The sequence below is a fragment of the Hyperoodon ampullatus genome (assembly GCF_949752795.1).
Source record: "Hyperoodon ampullatus genome assembly, chromosome: 10".
Classification (NCBI taxonomy): domain Eukaryota; kingdom Metazoa; phylum Chordata; class Mammalia; order Artiodactyla; family Ziphiidae; genus Hyperoodon; species Hyperoodon ampullatus.
In genome coordinates, this window is record NC_136923.1 from 55,901,415 (window position 1) to 55,920,971 (window position 19,557).

The window sequence follows — 19,557 nt, forward strand, 5'->3', positions numbered from 1 at the left end:
GTCTCTAGATAATAATTTAATTCTAACTGTAATGTCAGGTGAATCAAAATCCCCTTTCCGCACTCATCACCATGCTGCAGCTAAAGAATAAATTATTTTTCTTACTTTTTTTCAAATGCTCATATCCCAAACTTAGAAATATGTGAGGTATTTATTTACTATCCAGCATAATGTAAAGTGACAGGGCAATCCTCCACTTGCTGAAAAATTCTAATGACTATCTCTTGAGAGGTAGGGAAGGTGTAGACTTTTCCATTTTTTCTTTCTCTTGCCTTTTATTTTTAATTATCTTAATGAATTGTTAGAAATTATCACAAAAGGGAGGCTTTTGCTACATGTATCTAAAACAGCTAATGTTTCTGAAACCAGAAATAGAAAAATATTAGTACCATAACATAAGAATTTTAATTGCAGGTAAATTTAAACCAAATGTTACTGGAAAAGCTCGCCATTTCCTTTTCAACTTCTGTTCTCCAAGGAATTCCAAACTCAGGAGGCACAGTGTCAGTGAAGTGACTGAACATGACCAGATATGAAATTTCTGTTTTCAGTTAGTCTTATGACACATGTGTTTTCATTCTTTCCTAAGACACAGTGGGACCCCTCAACTTTTAAGTCATAATATGAAAATCCCATTTTGTTATTACTCTTATAAACAGTGAAATGATGGAGGCATATTCCCCAAATAAAGGCAAAAGGGTGTTATTCTTTATATATGATGGTCTTATGAGGAGGGCCCATGCTTTCTTTCATTATTTGCCTACCCATTCAAACTCATTTCCCAGGTTTCCCTTTATAACCAACAGTAGACATTGGCCAAATGTTGGGCTAAATATAGGGTTGAGGTCTTTTGACATGGGGTGGTCAGTAGACCAAACATAGCAACTCACAGAGGCACCAACAGCTATCAGAGGACAGTAAAAACTGTTCTCCACATATGTTACATACCAAATATTAAGGTCACACAAGACACCCAAGCACAAAACTAGTTTCATGATCTCATCTGTTCACATACAACAGTGTATCATTAGAATCCCTCTCAAATCACAAATTTGAGAGTCAAACTTATTTTTAGAACCCAACTTTTGACTTTAATCAATTCCCTCTGTCTATTGAAAGATTTTCTCCTTTGTCATTAACCAAAGGGAAACTCAAATCTTTTCCTAATAAAATGTTCATAAAGCATGCAAAATAGATTCTAGCCCATAGTGGAAACTAAATATCTTGTAGTTTGAAACAACAGAACAGATACGTGGTATCTGTTAATAATTTTGCAGGGACAACAATGCTGGCATAACTAAAGCATTGCTGAAAATAGTCAGTGATATTATTAAGTGGTAAATTATCTGACAGAAGCAAAGAGAATTCGTAGAAAAGAGACTTTACCAAGAGCTAAAGTAGATAGGAAAGCTTCCATCTAGTAAGTAGAATTTTAATTTACCAATAATCTAAGTCTGGTTTAGAATTGAAGAAGATTCCAGAAAGATGTACTCTGGAGAGGGGCGATGAGTTAAGTAAAGACCCCAAGGTAGTACAAACATGATGTGTTGGGAGAGTAAAGTGACTGGCCTGCTTAGCCTGACAGGTATATGTTGAAACAGAATGAAAAATACTGTGAGTTGATTCATATTACGAGGCCCTTTAAAGCCATCCTGAGGAATTCAGACTTGATAGGAAACTAAATAACAAGTCATGGACAGGTTTTAACCAGGCAAGGGGCATGATTAAAGCACTGTTTAAAGAACGCAATGAATCTGCAAAAGTACTCTGAGTCCAAATGTTCTTAACAAGACCCTGAGCTTAGTGCAGCTGGGTGATAAATGGCTACAATTTTATCCCGGTTTCTAATCACAACCAAAACACATGCATGATGATTTCTTGGTGCTATATCCAGGTATTAAGAACCTAAGATGTGGTTCAGCCATTCATTATCTTATTCTTCCAGCCATTCTTGGGATAACTACTTCATGTTTCAAGCAGGTGCTAAGTACAAGTGAACAAGAAATGAACAAGATACAGTTAGGTGTTTTTTTTTTTTTTTTCCTGAATAAGTGTAAAATACTTGCCCATGATAAGCCCATCATGTAAGAGGTACAAAAAAAAAATCACTGATTATATCCAGTTTTCTAAGTGCTGGGGAGACTTTTGGGAAAACAAAGAGCTTTATTAACGGAGACAGAGGAAGGGTGTCTAGGTTGGCTCGGGCATGGGTGGAGGGAGAAAGAAAGCTTTGAAGACTTGGTTCTTATCAGCTGAGTCACCCAAGTCAAGGAAGAGCACAGGCAGCACAGGAGAGGGATGTGAGAGATTAAATGGTTGGGCTTTAGAACAAAGCAGCCCTGAATTTACATCCCACATCTGCTATTTCGTGGTTGTGGAGACGTGGGCAAGTTCCTTGTCTCTCACACCTATAAGATAGAGGTAATAATTATAACAATTTGAAAAACACTGCCATCATGTATATAAAGCTCTCAGTATAATTTCTGTACATAGTAAGTGTTCAATAAATACAAGACTTTATTATTAAATAAGAGGTATAATGATTGTTCCAAGCAAAGGGAATAGGCACCAAAGTGCCTTTACATATGGCGTGTTAGTAGTTGGGGATGATTAGATACATGGTAAGAGATAAGAACTGATCAGGGTCATCAGTATGGCCGCCTAAGTTGCTCATTACACCAGTAGGGCTGTTCATGGGAATTACCATGTGAGTGCTCCCCAGTCCCAGAGCTTGGCAGGACTCACATTTTACAAAAAGTGCAGTAGCCCTAATGTTAGAGAGTACAGTCCAGACCATGAAAGGCTGTGTATTCTACGATAAGTAGTTAGAAGTTTTTCATTTATGACATCTCATTCAAATGACAGAGATTCAAAAATGTACACATATAACTGAATTTTAATGAAGATGCATATCTTTAAACTCTCATTATCGAATAAATGAACGTTTTCTTCTTGTGGCATTTCAATACTGTTAAGTTATGCTGACACTAGTCGACTCATTGTTTTTTTTCTAGATAGCACATTAAAAAATATATATATATATATACATACATATAAAATGGAGATTTGAAAATCAATATGTCACTATACAGAGAATCCTTGTAATCACTGCTCCATGATATCTTCAAGTTCTTAGCCTTTTGAAGTATTATTTTTACAGAATTATATTCAGATTTTAGATACAATTTTATAATTTGCTTTCCCTGGCTATCCTTTAATGGATTAACTGAGAAATACTGATTAGCCCTTATTATATGCTAGGTCTTGGTTTTGCAGATATAGGAAAATGTGATCCCTCCCTCAAAGAATTCACAATTCAGAGAAGACATAAATGTCAACCAATACTTACACCTACCAAGCAAAACTATCTTCAATAATCACCATGCATCATCTTTTGACCTAGTTATTAGCAGAGCATACAGAGACTTTTCTATTTTTCTTTTTCCCACTTTACGTCATACTACAGCTAGTTTCCCATGCGGCCTCAAAGTCTTAAAAATTATCTTTTTAAATGGTTGTAAAATACTCCATTGCTTTAACCAGAGTTTAGTCATTCTCCATTTTTGCATATTTAGATTATTTCCAAATTTTCAGTAATACAATGCAAAGATTACATCTTTAGGAAAAAATGACAAGACTGAGTTTATTTTGCTGAAAGGGTTGGAAAGTTTAGTGACTCTTGAAATGTAGCCATCAAAGAATAAAACAAACAACTTCTGCTTTTAAACAAGGCTGATAAAAATAAGACATCTCTATGGCCCCTTTAAATTAATTTTTTTTCTTGGTTAACTTTTCACAGATAAATTATCAATAATTTCACCAATTATCAGTCATTTCCACTTTGTTTGGGTCCATGTTTTATGACTTAAAAGAGTCCTACAGGTCTACGCGCTTTAAGTGAGCTACCGTCCACTGGATCAAGGACATGGTCAAGTCGTAATGACGCACATATTACCCGGGAGGTCATTTTTTTCCCTGCTGGCTGGGACAGCTCAGACGTCTATGTGACCTGGGCAGAGCATCAGTCCCAGTTCCTGGCTAGAGAGAGGGAAGCATTTCCTCTCTAAACTTAGAGGCCACGTTTGTATTTCCGGAGTGGATCTGAAGGTCACAGCCTCTGTGTTTCCACATGTGTGCAGTTAGCTAATGAGGGCTGGGAATTCAGAACACAACCATCTATCTACAAATTGTTCAGAGAACAAAGCCTGAATAAAACCACTGGCAGCACAGAGCTTCAGGCAATGCTTTAATTCTTGAGTTAAATCCAAATGAGAAAGCTTTTCCATTTTCTCCCATCATCCAAAAAATTCAAGGAGCTCTGGCGATGTCCAAGCTGACTGGTTATTATGGAAGAACACAGATGCCACGCTAAGGTAGGATGTTATAGTTTCCAGTGCATGAGGACTTCCTGTTTGCCTATTATAACAATCTTCAGCTTGACAAGAAACCCCACAAAACACATTCATGCCCTGCCTCAGAATGATTTAATTTTGGTTACAAATAGGAAAGGGCTACCCTTCCTGCAAAAAATCCCAGCAGCAAAAACAGACTAAGTACAGATGATGGTGTTAGAGAAGTGAAATAATTCTCTCAACAGTTCCAGTAAGCAGGATCTAGTTATAAAGTCAGCAACTGGAAGGAGAATGTCAGGCCTGAGACATGTAACCCTCAAGGACTAGACCAGAAAGAAACAGAGTTACAATCCAAACATAAAAATTCAGACTCAAATTTGGGCAGGGGATTCTAAAGTGAGGTTAAAAGCACGTATCAGAAGAGTTGTCAAAGCTGGGCGATGCTCAAGACGAGGCAGCTTCTGGGTAGAGGTGGAGACTTGAAGGCAACTTAAGACAATAGGAAACTATGTGGATGGGGGAAGAATCTTTGGAGAAAAACCAGCTTGAAAAAGGAAAGACTGACGTGAGCAGGCATTTGGGTATTTTGCTGCAAGAGTTGATTCATGGATACATTCAAAATATTAATAGTCTTTTTGATTAAACTTGATCGTACCTTTAGAATCCAAATAGAAAATAGTTGTTTATCCCTGGGTTCATCCATCAAAGAGATAATGACACCAAAACACTCTCTACAACTAAGTGAAAGCTATTTAAAGAAAAGAAGGAAGGCTGAGTAAGTAATTGGGATGGAGTGGCCTCTTCAGAGGTCTTAACCTTATCCCCGCGAGCAAACATGGAAGGCCAGCCAAACAGAACTTAAACAAGATGAAAGAGAATGTTTGCTGTGAAACTCTACCACATGGGCCCTTTAAGGAAGCACATGCCTCATTCTGAATCCTGAGAGTAAAAGAAATTATCAACAGCACTGTGCCTGCCTACCACCATCCATAATTCTGTGATATTTCCCCACTTAAAATTGATTAAACTGCTACTCGCATTGAAGTCAACACAGATGAAAGGCTAGACGTTGGTCAATATCACTTAAGTGCAAAATTGAAGTGAACAGAAAATGGTTCCCAAAATATATTTAAAAAAAGAAAATAGCTCTAAATGAAACAAAATGATCAAAATATTTTCAAAAGGTACTATGCTTTCAAGGCACAACCTGCAGGTTCTTTTACATCTATATTAGGTGACATAACAGAGCTATAATCCCCATCAATACTGTTGTAATGGGATGCAAGGGGGCGGGTGAGAACCACGGCGTGTTTCTTTCAAACTGTTCGCCTCACGCAAACTTAAAACACTGTGCTTGCATCTGCTTGTCATTACTACCATCCAGGATCTGTCCTGCTAGTCTTACTTATGGGGATTATTTTGAGGGAGGAATTGCAAATAATGGGGAGCAAAGATTTGACAGACTATGACCGGATGCTGGCAATAGTGGTCGACAAGTTGTCCACCATCTCCAGGTTCATTTCCTCTGCAGTAAAACGGAGATAATAATAATTCTGAGTTACTTGATATCCACTCAACAAGCTATTAAAAATTGAAGCCATGCGTGCCTTCTGGGGCCAAGCAGGTACACAAGTGAGTGAAGTGGGCTGCTTTTATGAAAACAGCAGAGTGGTTTAGGCACCACTAAAAAGTATTCACATCTAAATACTTTTAAGCAGTATTGGAGCTAAACAACAATCCTTCACTAGACAGATTTGCCCTGTTGATGACTTACAGGAATGTTCTAAGAGATTTGTAGACTCCAGGATGCTGAACAACTATTTGACCAAGGCTGAGTTGCACAGCGTATTAGTACAAATACATCTCCTGCCCCATAGCCACTGTTTACCGTACTTCTGAGGATCCCACAGGGCATCATCAACTCATGCGCCAGCTCACTCTGTAAAGCAGGGTTTCCTTCCTGGACAAACAAATCAAAGATGCCATTCCTGACCCTTGTCACTGGGATTCACTTTTCACTTCCTCTTTTTTTTCTGTCTTAGTCCTTTAGTCTGTTTTATTTGGTTTACTCATTGATTGGTTGGTGGGAAATAGGTTGAAGACTTTACTTCCTACCCTTAACGGAATTCAGATGGGATACACAAGATAAAAATGTTGGTGAATGCTGATAGGTCTGATAGCCCTTGACACTACAAGAGACCGTGGGTTCATAGAGAAACCATCTGTCTTCCTCACCACACAGACCAACTACCCTTCAGTTTGCCATCATGGCTGATGTTTTCACCCATGCATGGACAATACGGGCTTTTGATTTTCCACAGAAGGTCACTTATAAATTGGAACTGTCTTATCTGGAAAGTTATACTTCATATAATTTAAAAAAGTAATTTCCCTAACAAGAAGCAGAGCCAAAGGACTGGCTCCAGACTAGTAACTTTAAAAAGACATAGAGAGAGGAAAGATAGGCTGACTTGGACAACATAATAGGATGTGTTATTTGCATTAACAGTTTATGTTAATAGGACATAATAGGTGGAAATACAATGATGCAAGTAGAAATGTTAAATTTTTACACAGATTTCACCCTAACCGTAACATATACACATTGTATCAATGCTTGATCAAGCTTTTTGATCATTGTATAAGCAATGTTAATACCTTATAACTTGTCATATTATCTTCTCACAATAGAAGAAAATCGCAAAGCACCTGATCACTATCTAAGGCATAACAACTTCCCCTGGACTTGTTTGGTTTATGTAACACAGCAGATGCTTAGTTACAAAGAATGGTGAGGATTTCGCTTCAAGCTTCTTTTCAGAAAATTATGTTCTACTAAACTACAACAAACTTTGATGTAAATCTTTATAGAATGATTTTTAAAACTCTCTTAGGATACAAGTGTCTCATAAATATTTTTCCCTGTCTTACACACACACACACACACACACACACACACACACACACTCTAACATACATATATCATAATATGTATAATAAATATATTAATAAATATATTAATACATATAAAAGTTATATGTGTACATACATATTTCACTTGGAGTTATTCTCATTTGTTTAAAACAATGGTTAAAATTGAGTAACACTAAGGAAATTCCGCTTTTCATATAGGAATCTTTGGTTTGTTAAGTTTTCCTTTAGTTGGCAGAAAGTATTTGCAAACCATATGTCTGATAAAGTTGGTTAATATCCCAATTATATAAGGTACTCATACAACTCAATAGCAAACAAACAAAAACAACCCTAATAACAAATGGGTGAAGGACCAAAGGATATGAATAATATTTTCCCAAAGAAGATACACAAATGGCCAAAGATAATGAAAAGATGCTCAACAACACTAATCATCAGGAAAATGCAAACCAAAACCACAATGAGGTATCACCTCATACCTGTTAGGACAACTATTATCAAAAAGATATGAAATGTTGGCAAGGATGTAGAAAAAAGGGATCCCTAGTGCACTGCTGGTGGGAATGCAAATTGGTGCAGCCACTGTGGGAAAACAGTATGAAGGTTTCTCAAAAACCTAAAAATATAACTACCATATGATTCAGCAGTACCTCTTTTGGGTATTCATCTGAAGGAAAAAAAATCAGTACCTCAAAGAGTTACCTGCAACCCCTTGTTCACTGCAGTATTATTCACAATAGCCAAGACATGTAAACAACCTAAGTGTCTGTCAACAAATGAATAAGGAAAATGTGGTGTATATATATGTACATATATATACAATGGAATAATATTCAGCCTTAAAAAAGGAGATCCTGCCATTTGCAACAACATAGATGAATATGGAGAACATTATGCTAAAGGAAATGTCAGACACAGAAAGACAAATACATATAAGCTCACTTATATGTGGAACTTAAAAAATCAAATATACAAGAGCAGAGAGTAGAAAGGTGGGGGGAAATGGGGAGATGCTGGTCTAAGGGTACAAAATTGCTGCTACGTAGGTTGACCATGTCTAGCGATCTAATGGGCAGCATGGTGAGTATAGTTTATACTGCAGAACTGAATCCAGGAAATGTGCTAAAAGAGTGGATTTCAGGCACCCTCATCACACACACACACAAACACACACACACACACACACAAATGGTAACTCTGTGAGGTAACATGTTAATTAGCTTGACTACAGTAATCATTTCGCTGCCTACATGTGTATCAAATCACCATGCTGTCCACCTTAAACACATGCAATTTTTATTTAAAAAGCAAAATTTTAAGTTTTCCCCTACTCAAATTATTCTGTTTCATCACCTGCTTCTCTATGAAAAATGTAGTATTAGCCCTAATTTATTTATATTGTATATATGAAATCAGAGATTTTCTGATTTTTAACCCCTTGTTACTCAAAAATATCTCATGAGAACCTTTGAGAAACTCTTTAATCACAGTTTTTTAACAGTATTTTTTAATGAGCTTCTAAATTCTACCTCACATAATTCTCTTTTTTAAGAAAAAAATTTCTTTTCTTTCACTCTTCAATAAAAAGCTACAATTTTCACTTTAATTATCTATTATAATAAAAGTACTCCAAAGACATAAACTCCAATGCCTTGTAGTCCATGTCTCATGGAATTTTGCCACTTGGTTTCATTTAGTACAATCTCAAACATGGTTATTTTTCACATCACCTTTAAGCCCAAAGCCTAGTGTGTTTTTGAGCATTTGCTTCCCTAAAATCTTTTGTTTCAGCTCCTGCTTTTCCCAGAGTGGACAAGCCCCAAGGATGTGAAAAGCTGTTATATCTGCAGCTTAAGCGGTTTATTATCTCTTCTTGAGAGAAACTATATCTTTAAAAGCGGCACAGAGAAGGTGTCCCAAAGATGCTCCATGAATACAGGTTTCTTCCAACTCAGGGCTGATGTCAGCTTAATGACCAATAGGTCTATTCAGATGCCTAGTAATTAAAATAAACTGACCTTTTAAGAGAAGTAGTACAAATTAAATGTGAACCTTGCTATTTTCTCTTATTTCACAACACAATGGGGAAACCAAGCTGGTTTTTAAAATGATCATATGAAATAGAGACCTTATATCACTAATATTTTATGGATAAATAGACATGTGAGCCCACTTACAGCCACTTACAATTATAACAAATGATACATTCATCCTTCAAATTCAATTTTGGTTTTTATAGTTTGGGTTTTTTTTTTTTCAGTCATGTGCATGAGTTTTTCTCTTTCATAGTCCAGAGTTCTCATTTCTTAACTAAAGGAAAGGAAAAATAGCTATTTTAAGAGCAGCATGAATAACCAATAAGTCAATAAGAACAAGCATCAAATCATATGACTTTTCACCATCCCTTAAACAAAATATGCTTTTACTATGGTTTCAAAGCTAAGGAAGCAAGAATCTTTAGGCTTTTTTCCCTTTTACCTTTGAACTTGTAAAACAATGTTATGGAGTGAACATCACGACAAAGGGTGAACAAAGGAGCACTTTTTTTTTCTTTCAGAACCTACCCAACTCAGAATGAATTCCACCACCTGCCACTGTGATGGAATGCACTTTTCTTCAAAGACATCAAGTTTATAGGCCTTGAAAAATCCTGAGGGCTATCGTATAGCCAACACAAAAACGTATGAAAAAAAGTCCTTTAAATACTTTTTGCTATTAACAAAGCCAGTCTCATGAATAAACAACAAGGTCCTACTGTATAGCATAGGAAACTAAATTCAATATCCTAGGATAAACCATAATGGAAAAGAATATAAAAAAGAATGTATATATGTTTATAACTGAGTCATTTTGCTGTACAGCAGAAATTAATACAATATTGTAAATCAACTATACTTCAATAAAATAAGTAAATAAATTAAATTAAATAAAAAACAAAGCCAGTCTCAATAAACACATGTCAATTCATGAAATACACATTCCTTGAACACTTCAAAAGTACTCATAACTGCATTAAATTGTGTAAGATATAATGGTGCTCTAGACAAGATGGTTCCTACAAGAAGAAATCCAAGTGCAAGACCACAGAAAAATTTACCTGACAGATGTGCCAGACACATTACAAACAGGGTTCCGTGTAATTTTGAAAATACTTTTTTCATTGTAGGTATAAATAACCTCATTTGACAGTTAAGGAAACAGATGTTTAGAGACATTATGTAACTTGTCCAAGAAAACTAAGATTATTACTTAGAAATTGTCTCAGTGTAGACTTCATCTGAAAACTCCTTGAAGGACTAAGAGGGTTATTTGGGGTGGGGGGGAATCTATATGTTTTTGAAGTCCTATATTTGAAAGGACTTTACATGGTATTGCAAGTTTACATGAATTTTAGTAAATTGGACACACACAGATATAATATTTATCCATTCTATGTCATTACAGTTCATATATTATTTAAAAGAAATATTGCTATATATATTGGATTTCCCACATATTTATGAAAGCATTGATGAATGAAGATAGATAACTTCAAACACGTCAAAGGGATAATTACACACTAATAAATATTCTCTAACACTAATAAAGTTATAAGTGCTTACCTTTAAAGAATAACTGGGAAATGTATGTATGCTATGTCTCTGGTATCCTCGGTGATTTTACAGGCCTTTGGAACATATACCCAGCCATGTTTGATCTTTCTCCTGATGTGACATCAAAGGCTCCCAGAGAGAAAGATAAAGCCCGTGGAATCTAAGACCCCTCTGAACCGTCCTGTTTCCTCAACACTTTGGCAGTAGAAAATAAGGTCCATGAGAAGCCTGAGGAGTTTATAATCTAGATGAAGACACACACTAATCACAAAAGCCCAAGAGATAAGGGGGTGTAAGATCTTTGCTCCCAGATGACACTCAGAGGAGGTGGTGTTGTAAAGTGTGTAAATAGGATGAGGAGAGTCTACTGAGGACTTCTTGGGAAGGTGAATTCTGGAAGAAATCATTAACAGACTAGCAGAGGTAAGAAGAGTGAGCATTTTTTATATATTTTAACAAACTCTAAACATAGGGAGTTGAAGGACAGGAGCAGGAGAACAAACAGGATATCTGGACAAAAGGATTTCTGTGAAGTTAGAAGACATGCGTTAGCAAAAGTCACATTCAGATTATGGCTGACAGCAATATAACTCTACCATTTTATTTTTTAATTTTTATTTTATATTGGAGTATAGTTGATTAACAATGCTGTGTTAGTTTCAGGTGTACAGCAAAGTGACTCAGTTATACATATACATGTATCTATTCTTTTTCAAATTCTTTTTCTTTAGATTTTTTGGGATGTGGACCATTTTTAAAGTCTTTATTGAATTTGTTACAACATTTCTTCTGTTCTATGTTTTGGTTTTTTTGGCCATGAGGCATGTGGGATCTTAGTTCCCTGACCAGGGATTAAACCCGCACCCCCTGCATTGGAAGGCAAAGTCTTAACCACTGGACTGCCAGGGAAGTCCCCTATTTTTCAAATTCTTTTCACATTTAGGCTACCATTTTATTTTTAAATGATTTTAAACTCCACACAAATTATTTATATTTTTTTCCAATAAAATAATCTCTTCACATGCAAAAGAGCTAGGGAGATTGGTTATAGTATTAAATGATGTCAAATATACATTTATGCTTTAAAACAGCAATGTTGGGACTTCCCTGGTGGTCCAGTGGTTAAGACTTCACCTTCCAATGCAGGGGGTGCAGGTTCAATCCCTGGTCGGGGAGCTAAGAGCCAACATGCATCGCAGCCAAAAAACTAAAACATAAAACAAAAGCAATATTGTAACAAATTCAATAAAGACTTTAAAAATGGTCCACATCAAAAAAAAAAAAAAACTTAAAAAAAAAAGTACTGTTACCTATTAAATTTAGTGTTGGTGGAGAGTTTTACTTTCACCTAATGTGTATATTCACAGTGATTACAAGCAAATACTGAGCAAATATAGAGCTATAAGACACTCTTGAGGAAAAATGTGCAGTTGTATGACTCCCAAAACATGAGTAGATATTTTGTTTTACATTTATCTCAAAGCCTTCTCAAAGTTAACTCAGCACCATCGCATCATCATCATCATCTTCATAAAAGAACCCTCTAAAATACTGAATATACTGAACTGAGAAAAACAGTTTCGAAAGGATTATCCTTGACAGGAGAAGTGTCTTTAGCTGCAGTTGTATGGCTGAGTTGGAGACAACACATGGCGACCATTTACCTTCAAAGTAAGTGTTCTTTCCTAACTCTGGCTATAAGACTATAAACACTGGAGTTTTCTCAAAAGAGGCCCAGGATGAAAATTTCTTGTAAAAGGTACCTACAGGACAATTCTGACTGAAGTTACCAAAGTTCCTACACAAACTAACTGTTTCTGAAATGAAAACAAAACTCAGTATCAGTACCAAAGGAAGTGAATATATGTTTATATATTGATCACCTGTGCCTAGGTGCAAAATTAATACTGTACCAGATTAGAGAAAAATTCACAAAAGTTCAGGGAAAAATCACACACTTCATACCGCAAAGGGAAATGGGAAATTTAGTTGTCTAAACAGAACTGTTTTCATCTTTTTTTTTTGGTAACCTAATTCCAGTATTTGAAAATTAAATAAATGTGTTTTTCAAGTCTCGTTGCATCTTGGGCTCCTTGCTCTAGAGGCTGTGAGCCCAGCTGGAGGAGGAGCCTATTCCTCTCAAAATGTAATTCCTCAGACTCATAAATTTCACAGAATATTTATTTTAGTTTTCACTGTTTTGGGGAAATAACAGGTATTGAAAAGAGGCTTTTCATGGTGTTTAGTTTCTTCCTTTACTTGCTTAGTTTCCTTGTGGACTAGGCCCGGGTAGGTATGCTATTTTCTGGAAACCAAATGGTTCTACTTACACACACGTTCTGCCCGGGTGCATGTCAGTGTCACTTACTAGGATCGGTCTGTAGGTAGGGGCTACTGCATACCCTGCAAAGACTACAGAAAAATATGACAAACTAGAGTATCCATCCCTCCCTCCAGGTTCATGGAATTTAATACAGAAATCTGCACTTTCCTCACTTGCTATTTAAATACGCCCGGTTAGTGACTAAAGGAGAAAATTAAAAAATAAATAAAATGGATTAATTCCAAATTTGTCTAAGTATACTGCCTCCTACTTAGTTATCCAGAAATACTTTTAAAAAGCATATAACAGGGCCATGAATCTAGAACTGCTAAATGGATTCATTCACACCCCTCCGTGAAACAATCTAGGTGGGTTCTATCCCTCTCTATAGAAATGAATCTAGTATGCAGAATTATTTCTCTTAGAGAAGAATAACAATTTATGGTTTCATTTAATAAAGAATTAATGATACCCTTCATGGATGATCTCAGAACTTTTGGATCCTTGTCTTCAACTTTGGTTTTAGGGGTCCAATGAAATGGTAAGGGCAACATAATCTTCCATAAATATAATTCAAGCAGCCTGTGACAACAAAGGCAAGAAGGGAGTATTTCAAGATCTTAGAAGTCGGTATGCTTGGCACACTCTAATGGCTCTTATATCCTTTGGCTGTTAAGCATGGAAACTTTCTATGGAATATCCATTACTCATTCCCTCTGCTCTAAACTCATAGCCTGTCAGAAAAAAAATGGCTGGCGGGGGTGGGAGGTGGTACAGAGGAAGCCAAACTTAAAAAGCAGGAAAAGGCAGAGACAAGTCAGTTCAACGAAGATTTACACCTTGTTTTCAATGGCTTCTTTCATTTCATTTCCCCTGACTTTTTAAAATTAGCAAATACACTGGACCCAGGAGGAAAACACATGGGGAAAAACAAAACAACAAAAACAAAGCAGTGCAAATCTCTGTGACTTGTACAATAGCTCTTACTGGGTCCTGGTGTTTGAGTGGCTGAATGAACTGCGATCTGTTTTTCATTACCCTCCATCTGGAGCTGCGGCCTGCTTTGTTCAGCAATTTCTGGTCATTTGGGCCTGCTGGTGACTGTTTTGTTTTATGTTGCCGTATTATACAGAATGAAAGCTGCCGCAGCCACCACCCAAGAAAGAACAATCCTGAAAACGAGAGGTTATGTTGAAAGAGCTCCCCACGACCCCTTCCGGAATAGAGAGTGAGTGTGTTTATGCGGGCCTGCCTACCATACAGACTTAGAGGCCTGGGGGTGGGGTGGGGTGCAGGAGGGAACAAAAGCCTTTCCTTCAGATGCTAAGACCCAGGAAGTGTCCAGGGTTGGGTTAATTCTGATGCCGTTTCTTTTCACCTCTAAGGAGACTAGTGCATGTACTTTCTCATACCTCACTTGCAACAGCTCATGAAAAACTGAACTCATATCATGTCTCTAAAAACAAAATCAATAAATCCCGTCTCCATAATATTTGGTTTCAGTTGCATAGCCTTAGTCCAGAGGCCACACTGCAAATGATTGAAAAGCAAGTGTCTCCAAGAAGACCGAATCCAATTTTCATTCTTTAATGACAGGCTCAATGCCCTTAGTGATTTTGTTTAAAAAAGCCATCTCAGACACCATTTCCATTTCCATTTCCCTCCTTAAGAAAGCAATGGTCAAGAAGAACTCTCTTCTACCTTTTCGTTAAAGAAGCAAAGGGTAACATTCTCTCTTAATTCATTGCTATTTTCAGCTAACATTAATTTACAAAAACAAAGAAACATAGGCAGGTGCTACTAAGGTTTAACAGAAAGAACAACCAAAATATAAATATAATTGAAACCACTTTAGTTTTTCCAAGAGCTGTTTTTGCCTTTTTTTTTCCTAGAAAAGACAATATCACATGTTTGGAGAAATGTGAAGTTAATAATAATCTATCACCTTAACACAAAGATTTTCCTTGCTTAGTACTGCCATTTTATACAGTCAGCACAAGGTATTGTTGAGCATTACCTATGTATTAACTCATTTAATTATCAAGTCAGGCCCTATTATTATTATCATTTTATAGATGGGGAAACTGAGGCACCCAGCAAAGTTAAGGGATTGACCACAGGTCACACATCTATGAAGTGGAAAGGCAGTGTTTGCACCAAGCATCCTGGCCACCCACAGACATAACCATGAGCACTACTGACTGTCAAATATTTCCATAGCTCCATGTTTATGGTACACATGATTTTATATTCTTCCATACTCACTGAACTTCCTCTAATAAACAATTCCATGGTTTGTCGTAGTTTAGTCCTCTCGACTATCATGGTAATGGCTGTATAACGGTGGTACCCATATAGAGAATAAAGTGGTGCTAAGCGTGAGCATATAAAACACTTTAAAAATATGTCTGAATAAAATCTCTCAGTAGAATTAGTAGCATCATAGTACATTCCCGATTGCTCTTTTCATATTGACTTTTTCTTTCTTTTACATTTTGATATTTATTAACAAAAATGGTCCAGAAAAGTCCTGGGTCAACATTACAGTGATAAGCGTTAAAATAAAAGCTGTTCTCAGTTGTACTGTTTCTAGGGGACAGAAAGCTGTTTTATCTCCTAAAATGGGACTTAAATCACACCATTCAAGCGTTAGATTTCAAAAGAAATTCTTCCTCTTCTCTTCTGTCAAAGCAAAATATACCTGAGGTCTTTGTTTTTACCTGCAAGGCTGCCTTCCCGAGAAGCTCATGCATGTGTGGATGGATGAAGCGGGGTCGGGTGGAGGGAGATGGCAGGCAAAAAAGAAAAAGATAAAATCATAAAGTAGGAAATAAAAGCCAGTGAGGAAGACGGGCTACCAACTGCCCAGGGATTGTTCACTCCTCTAGTCCCTCCAGATCCATTTCCAGAGAGGAGATGAGTGAGGCCAGAGCAGATGACACATCCTTGCTTCTCTGGACACTCGGTTTGGGTTGGGGCGTTTCTGGTTGGATGGATTCCTTCTTGATGTCTTTACCTCCACTGAGGATCTGCTGGCTCTCAAAAAAGAACTGTTTGGATGACTCAAAGAAAAGACACAATCATCTACATTATGTGTCATCTTGAAGAACTTCTGACAGGCTACCTGATAATGTGTCCCTTTTACTAAATCCAAAATCTGGTTGATCCCTGAGGGAGGGATCTTGTACGCTTGCATCTTCTGCCTCAGCAGTTCCGGATCGCTGTGCCAGAAAGGGCACCCATGATAATCCCCTTGGCTTCGTGGATTGGTTAGGATAATCTTCAGGCAACTGTAAAGTGTGTAGTCTGTCCTCTTGCCTTCCTTTCCAAAGCTATGACGGATATTGTAAGAGTAGCCTTTATCAAATTTATCTGGATCCATCTTTCCTCTGATAAATGACTGCTTCCAGAATTGCCATGCCTGTTCCAAGGTTAGGCCAATGTCCTTCAGGAAGAGGCCGTACTGCATGAGGCCCCCATGACGAAGATGGTGATTTTCCCGCAGGGCTTTATGTAGCTGATCTATGCAAGGTGGGAAGGATTTGGTAGAAAGCGAATCGATCTGATCTAAAGAAACCTTCCCAACATTTGCCTGTGTACTGTAGTCTCGACCAGTGTACAAATGACTGAGGTGGCTGAGCAGAGGCTGGAGTCTCTCACCTGACTGCACAGCAGGCAAGGACCTGGCTGTTAAAGCCAAAACCTTGGACAGTTTGGTTCTAAATTCATTCAGGATGATCGCCACAATGTCCTTGAGTTGTACATAAGCAAAGCCATTTTCCCAATAGACTTTCCTTCCTCGGAACAAATCCAGAGCATCAGCAAAAGGGCTCTTATAAACTGACTCCAACTGAACCCCACCTAAACTGTGTGATGAAGCCACAATATCCTGTTCTCAGAGAGTCTTCTCTTCATCACTTATAGCCTCAAACTGCAAATGGCTCTCCTTTAAGAAACTCTGAATTGTGTCCTTGGGTAAAATACTGAATTGAAATAGAAGGAGATTCATTTCTTGTTGAATGAACCAGTGCCTAAGCTCTTCAGACTGGCAGTAAGCAAGGTGTAAAATAAAGTGAGAAACGTGATCTCTTCTTCGGGGTTCATATTCATCTTCCAAGTTTTCTCTGTAGGAAAACTTAAGCTTCCGAAGCTCAGCCTCCAGCTTACTCTGGTACTGCTCGGTTCCTTTCACATAGCTCACACCAAGATTCTTAACTGCTTTTAGCAATTTAACTCTATCGATAGCCAAGTTTTCAAATTCTATCAAAGATATGTTTCCAGAAGGCGGCTGCAAGTAAAACAGAAGGCTATGTGGGTAGCAAGCATTCCTCTGGTCATCTGCCAACCTCAGTTTCCTCCGATTTCCTCCAAGAAACTGCATCTTGTTACCTCCAGCCACACCAGGCGTGAAAACAGACAAACCCCGGCAAGCGTTTTCCCCGGGGCGGGGGGGCGGGAGGAGAGTTCGTACAGGACCCCATATTGACTTTTAAAAGGCTCTACCGGGCTTCCCTGGTGGCGCAGTGGTTGAGAGTCCGCCTGCCGATGCAGGGCACATGGGTTCGTGCCCCGGTCTGGGAAGATCCCACATGCCGCGGAACGGCTGGGCCCGTGAGCCATGGCCGCTGAGCCTGCGCATCCGGAGCCTGTGCTCCGCAACGGGAGAGGCCACAACAGTGAGAGGCCCGCGTACCGGGGGAAGAAAAAAAAAAAAAAAAAGGCTCTACCAAATTAGCATAGTCCTAATGAAGAAGGGGTGCATTAGTTTCACAGTAACCAGCCTTGGAAGGCCCACATGTTACGTTTGCATCCTGAGTGGATATAAACTATCACTGCAAGTTGCTTCCATTTGCATGTTTCCAATCATTAACTGATTTATTCTGGGGACACTGGGCCTTTGTAGCCCTCCCAAGTGTGTTTTTCCCCCTACCATCCCTTCTCCCACTGGACGTGTAAGTGGGGAGTCCCCCTTGCTCCTAACTCCATATGGCTTCCCTCCTACCTAAAATCTCCAATGTAAATCTCACCTCACAACATTTTATAACCAATGCACCTTCATCTTCACCATGGTCTATAGTATCCTGGTATCATTCCTCCTATTTCCCCACAAATACCTTCTGCATCAGTCCATTTTTCCAGTACTACTCCTGCTCCAATTCTTGGCTATTTAAATCAATGCTTCAATGCTGCTCTGGTGCCTGGTCCCATCAGCTCCTTGAATTCACAGTGACCCTCTTTCCAGCCTCAGCAACATGCTCACACACTCATCAATGACTATAAACAACTTTCCATAAATGGAATTGCTCTCTCTTCCCAATTGTATGGAGTTTCTACCTGTAACTATTTCAGGGGCCGTTTTTCTGAAGAAAATAATAATAATACTCTAAATAGGACTTAAAGTATCATTAAAGTAGTATTTTCCCCCAGACATGGAAGTGGCAGTAGTACCTCTCTGACCACAGGGGCTTACTTTTAGGGTACCCGCCCCACGTGCTTGGTGAAAGGTGCGATTCAGTCACCACTGCCATCCACAGACTCCAAATGCTGAGGCCAGAAAATTCCACTGGAGGCTTTTATTAGTGTGAAATGACTGTGTGATCACCTGCCTCTTTGACATAAGCCTCAAGGCAAAAAGTCTAACAGCCCTCTGCCTCACATAAAATCATCCTTAACTGCCTTTCCTTCAATGATGCCCCGAGGGGGTTCTGTGGTCCCTCCCTCTGTTTATTTCTCCTTATCTTTCTTCCCTCCTTCCCTCCCTCCACTTTCTCCTTCCAAATTTATCAGTGCTTATTACGTTTGAGACCAGTAGTCTCCAAACTACTTTTTACATCCATAGTATTATAAATAAAAATATCTTAGAGCAGCAAACTCAATATTTATATATTTATGTGTTTAAAACATGAGCATTTATAAAACTATACCAACAGGTACCTTATAAAACACACAGAAACTTGACATCAAAACAGAGATATGTTCTAATATTTTCTTCCAGTATTTCCAATAGACAGTCAAGCATTCCCCTGCAACTCCCTTCTCTGAAGATACATTTTCTAGATTACACAGGTCCTGTCTTCACTGAGTCTAAAGGTTTCTTTGGAGAGAGAGAGGAAATTAAATAAGCAGTTACAAGAAGATGTGGACAGGAGTGTTAGGGGTTGAGGTAAGTATACCCACCACATCTGTCCAGATCAGCACCCCACTGTAAGAGATAATTGCTTATGGAAACTCTGACAATCCGCTTCAGCTACATCCCCTTCCTCTTCAAACCTTATGATTATAGTCTAAGATACAGCTTTTCCAGGTTAGCAATGGACCCTTTTGGTTTCACCAGTGCTGTACAGTGACAAGAGAT

General features: G+C 38.1%; 2 protein-coding genes across 7 annotated transcripts in view; both read right to left on the minus strand.

The window, feature by feature from the left end:
• Positions 1-19,557, minus strand: part of RBMS3 (RNA binding motif single stranded interacting protein 3) — a gene marked incomplete at both ends in the record, with an annotated part of 717,356 nt that overhangs the window by 456,601 nt on the left and 241,198 nt on the right. The window lies entirely within an intron of this gene.
• On the minus strand, positions 16,079-17,583 carry LOC307059253 (DNA primase large subunit-like; the record flags this gene model as incomplete). The annotated part of the gene is given in 3 exon segments (XM_079713073.1): positions 16,079-16,254; positions 16,257-17,091; positions 17,284-17,583. Coding segments are annotated over 3 exon segments (1,311 nt in total).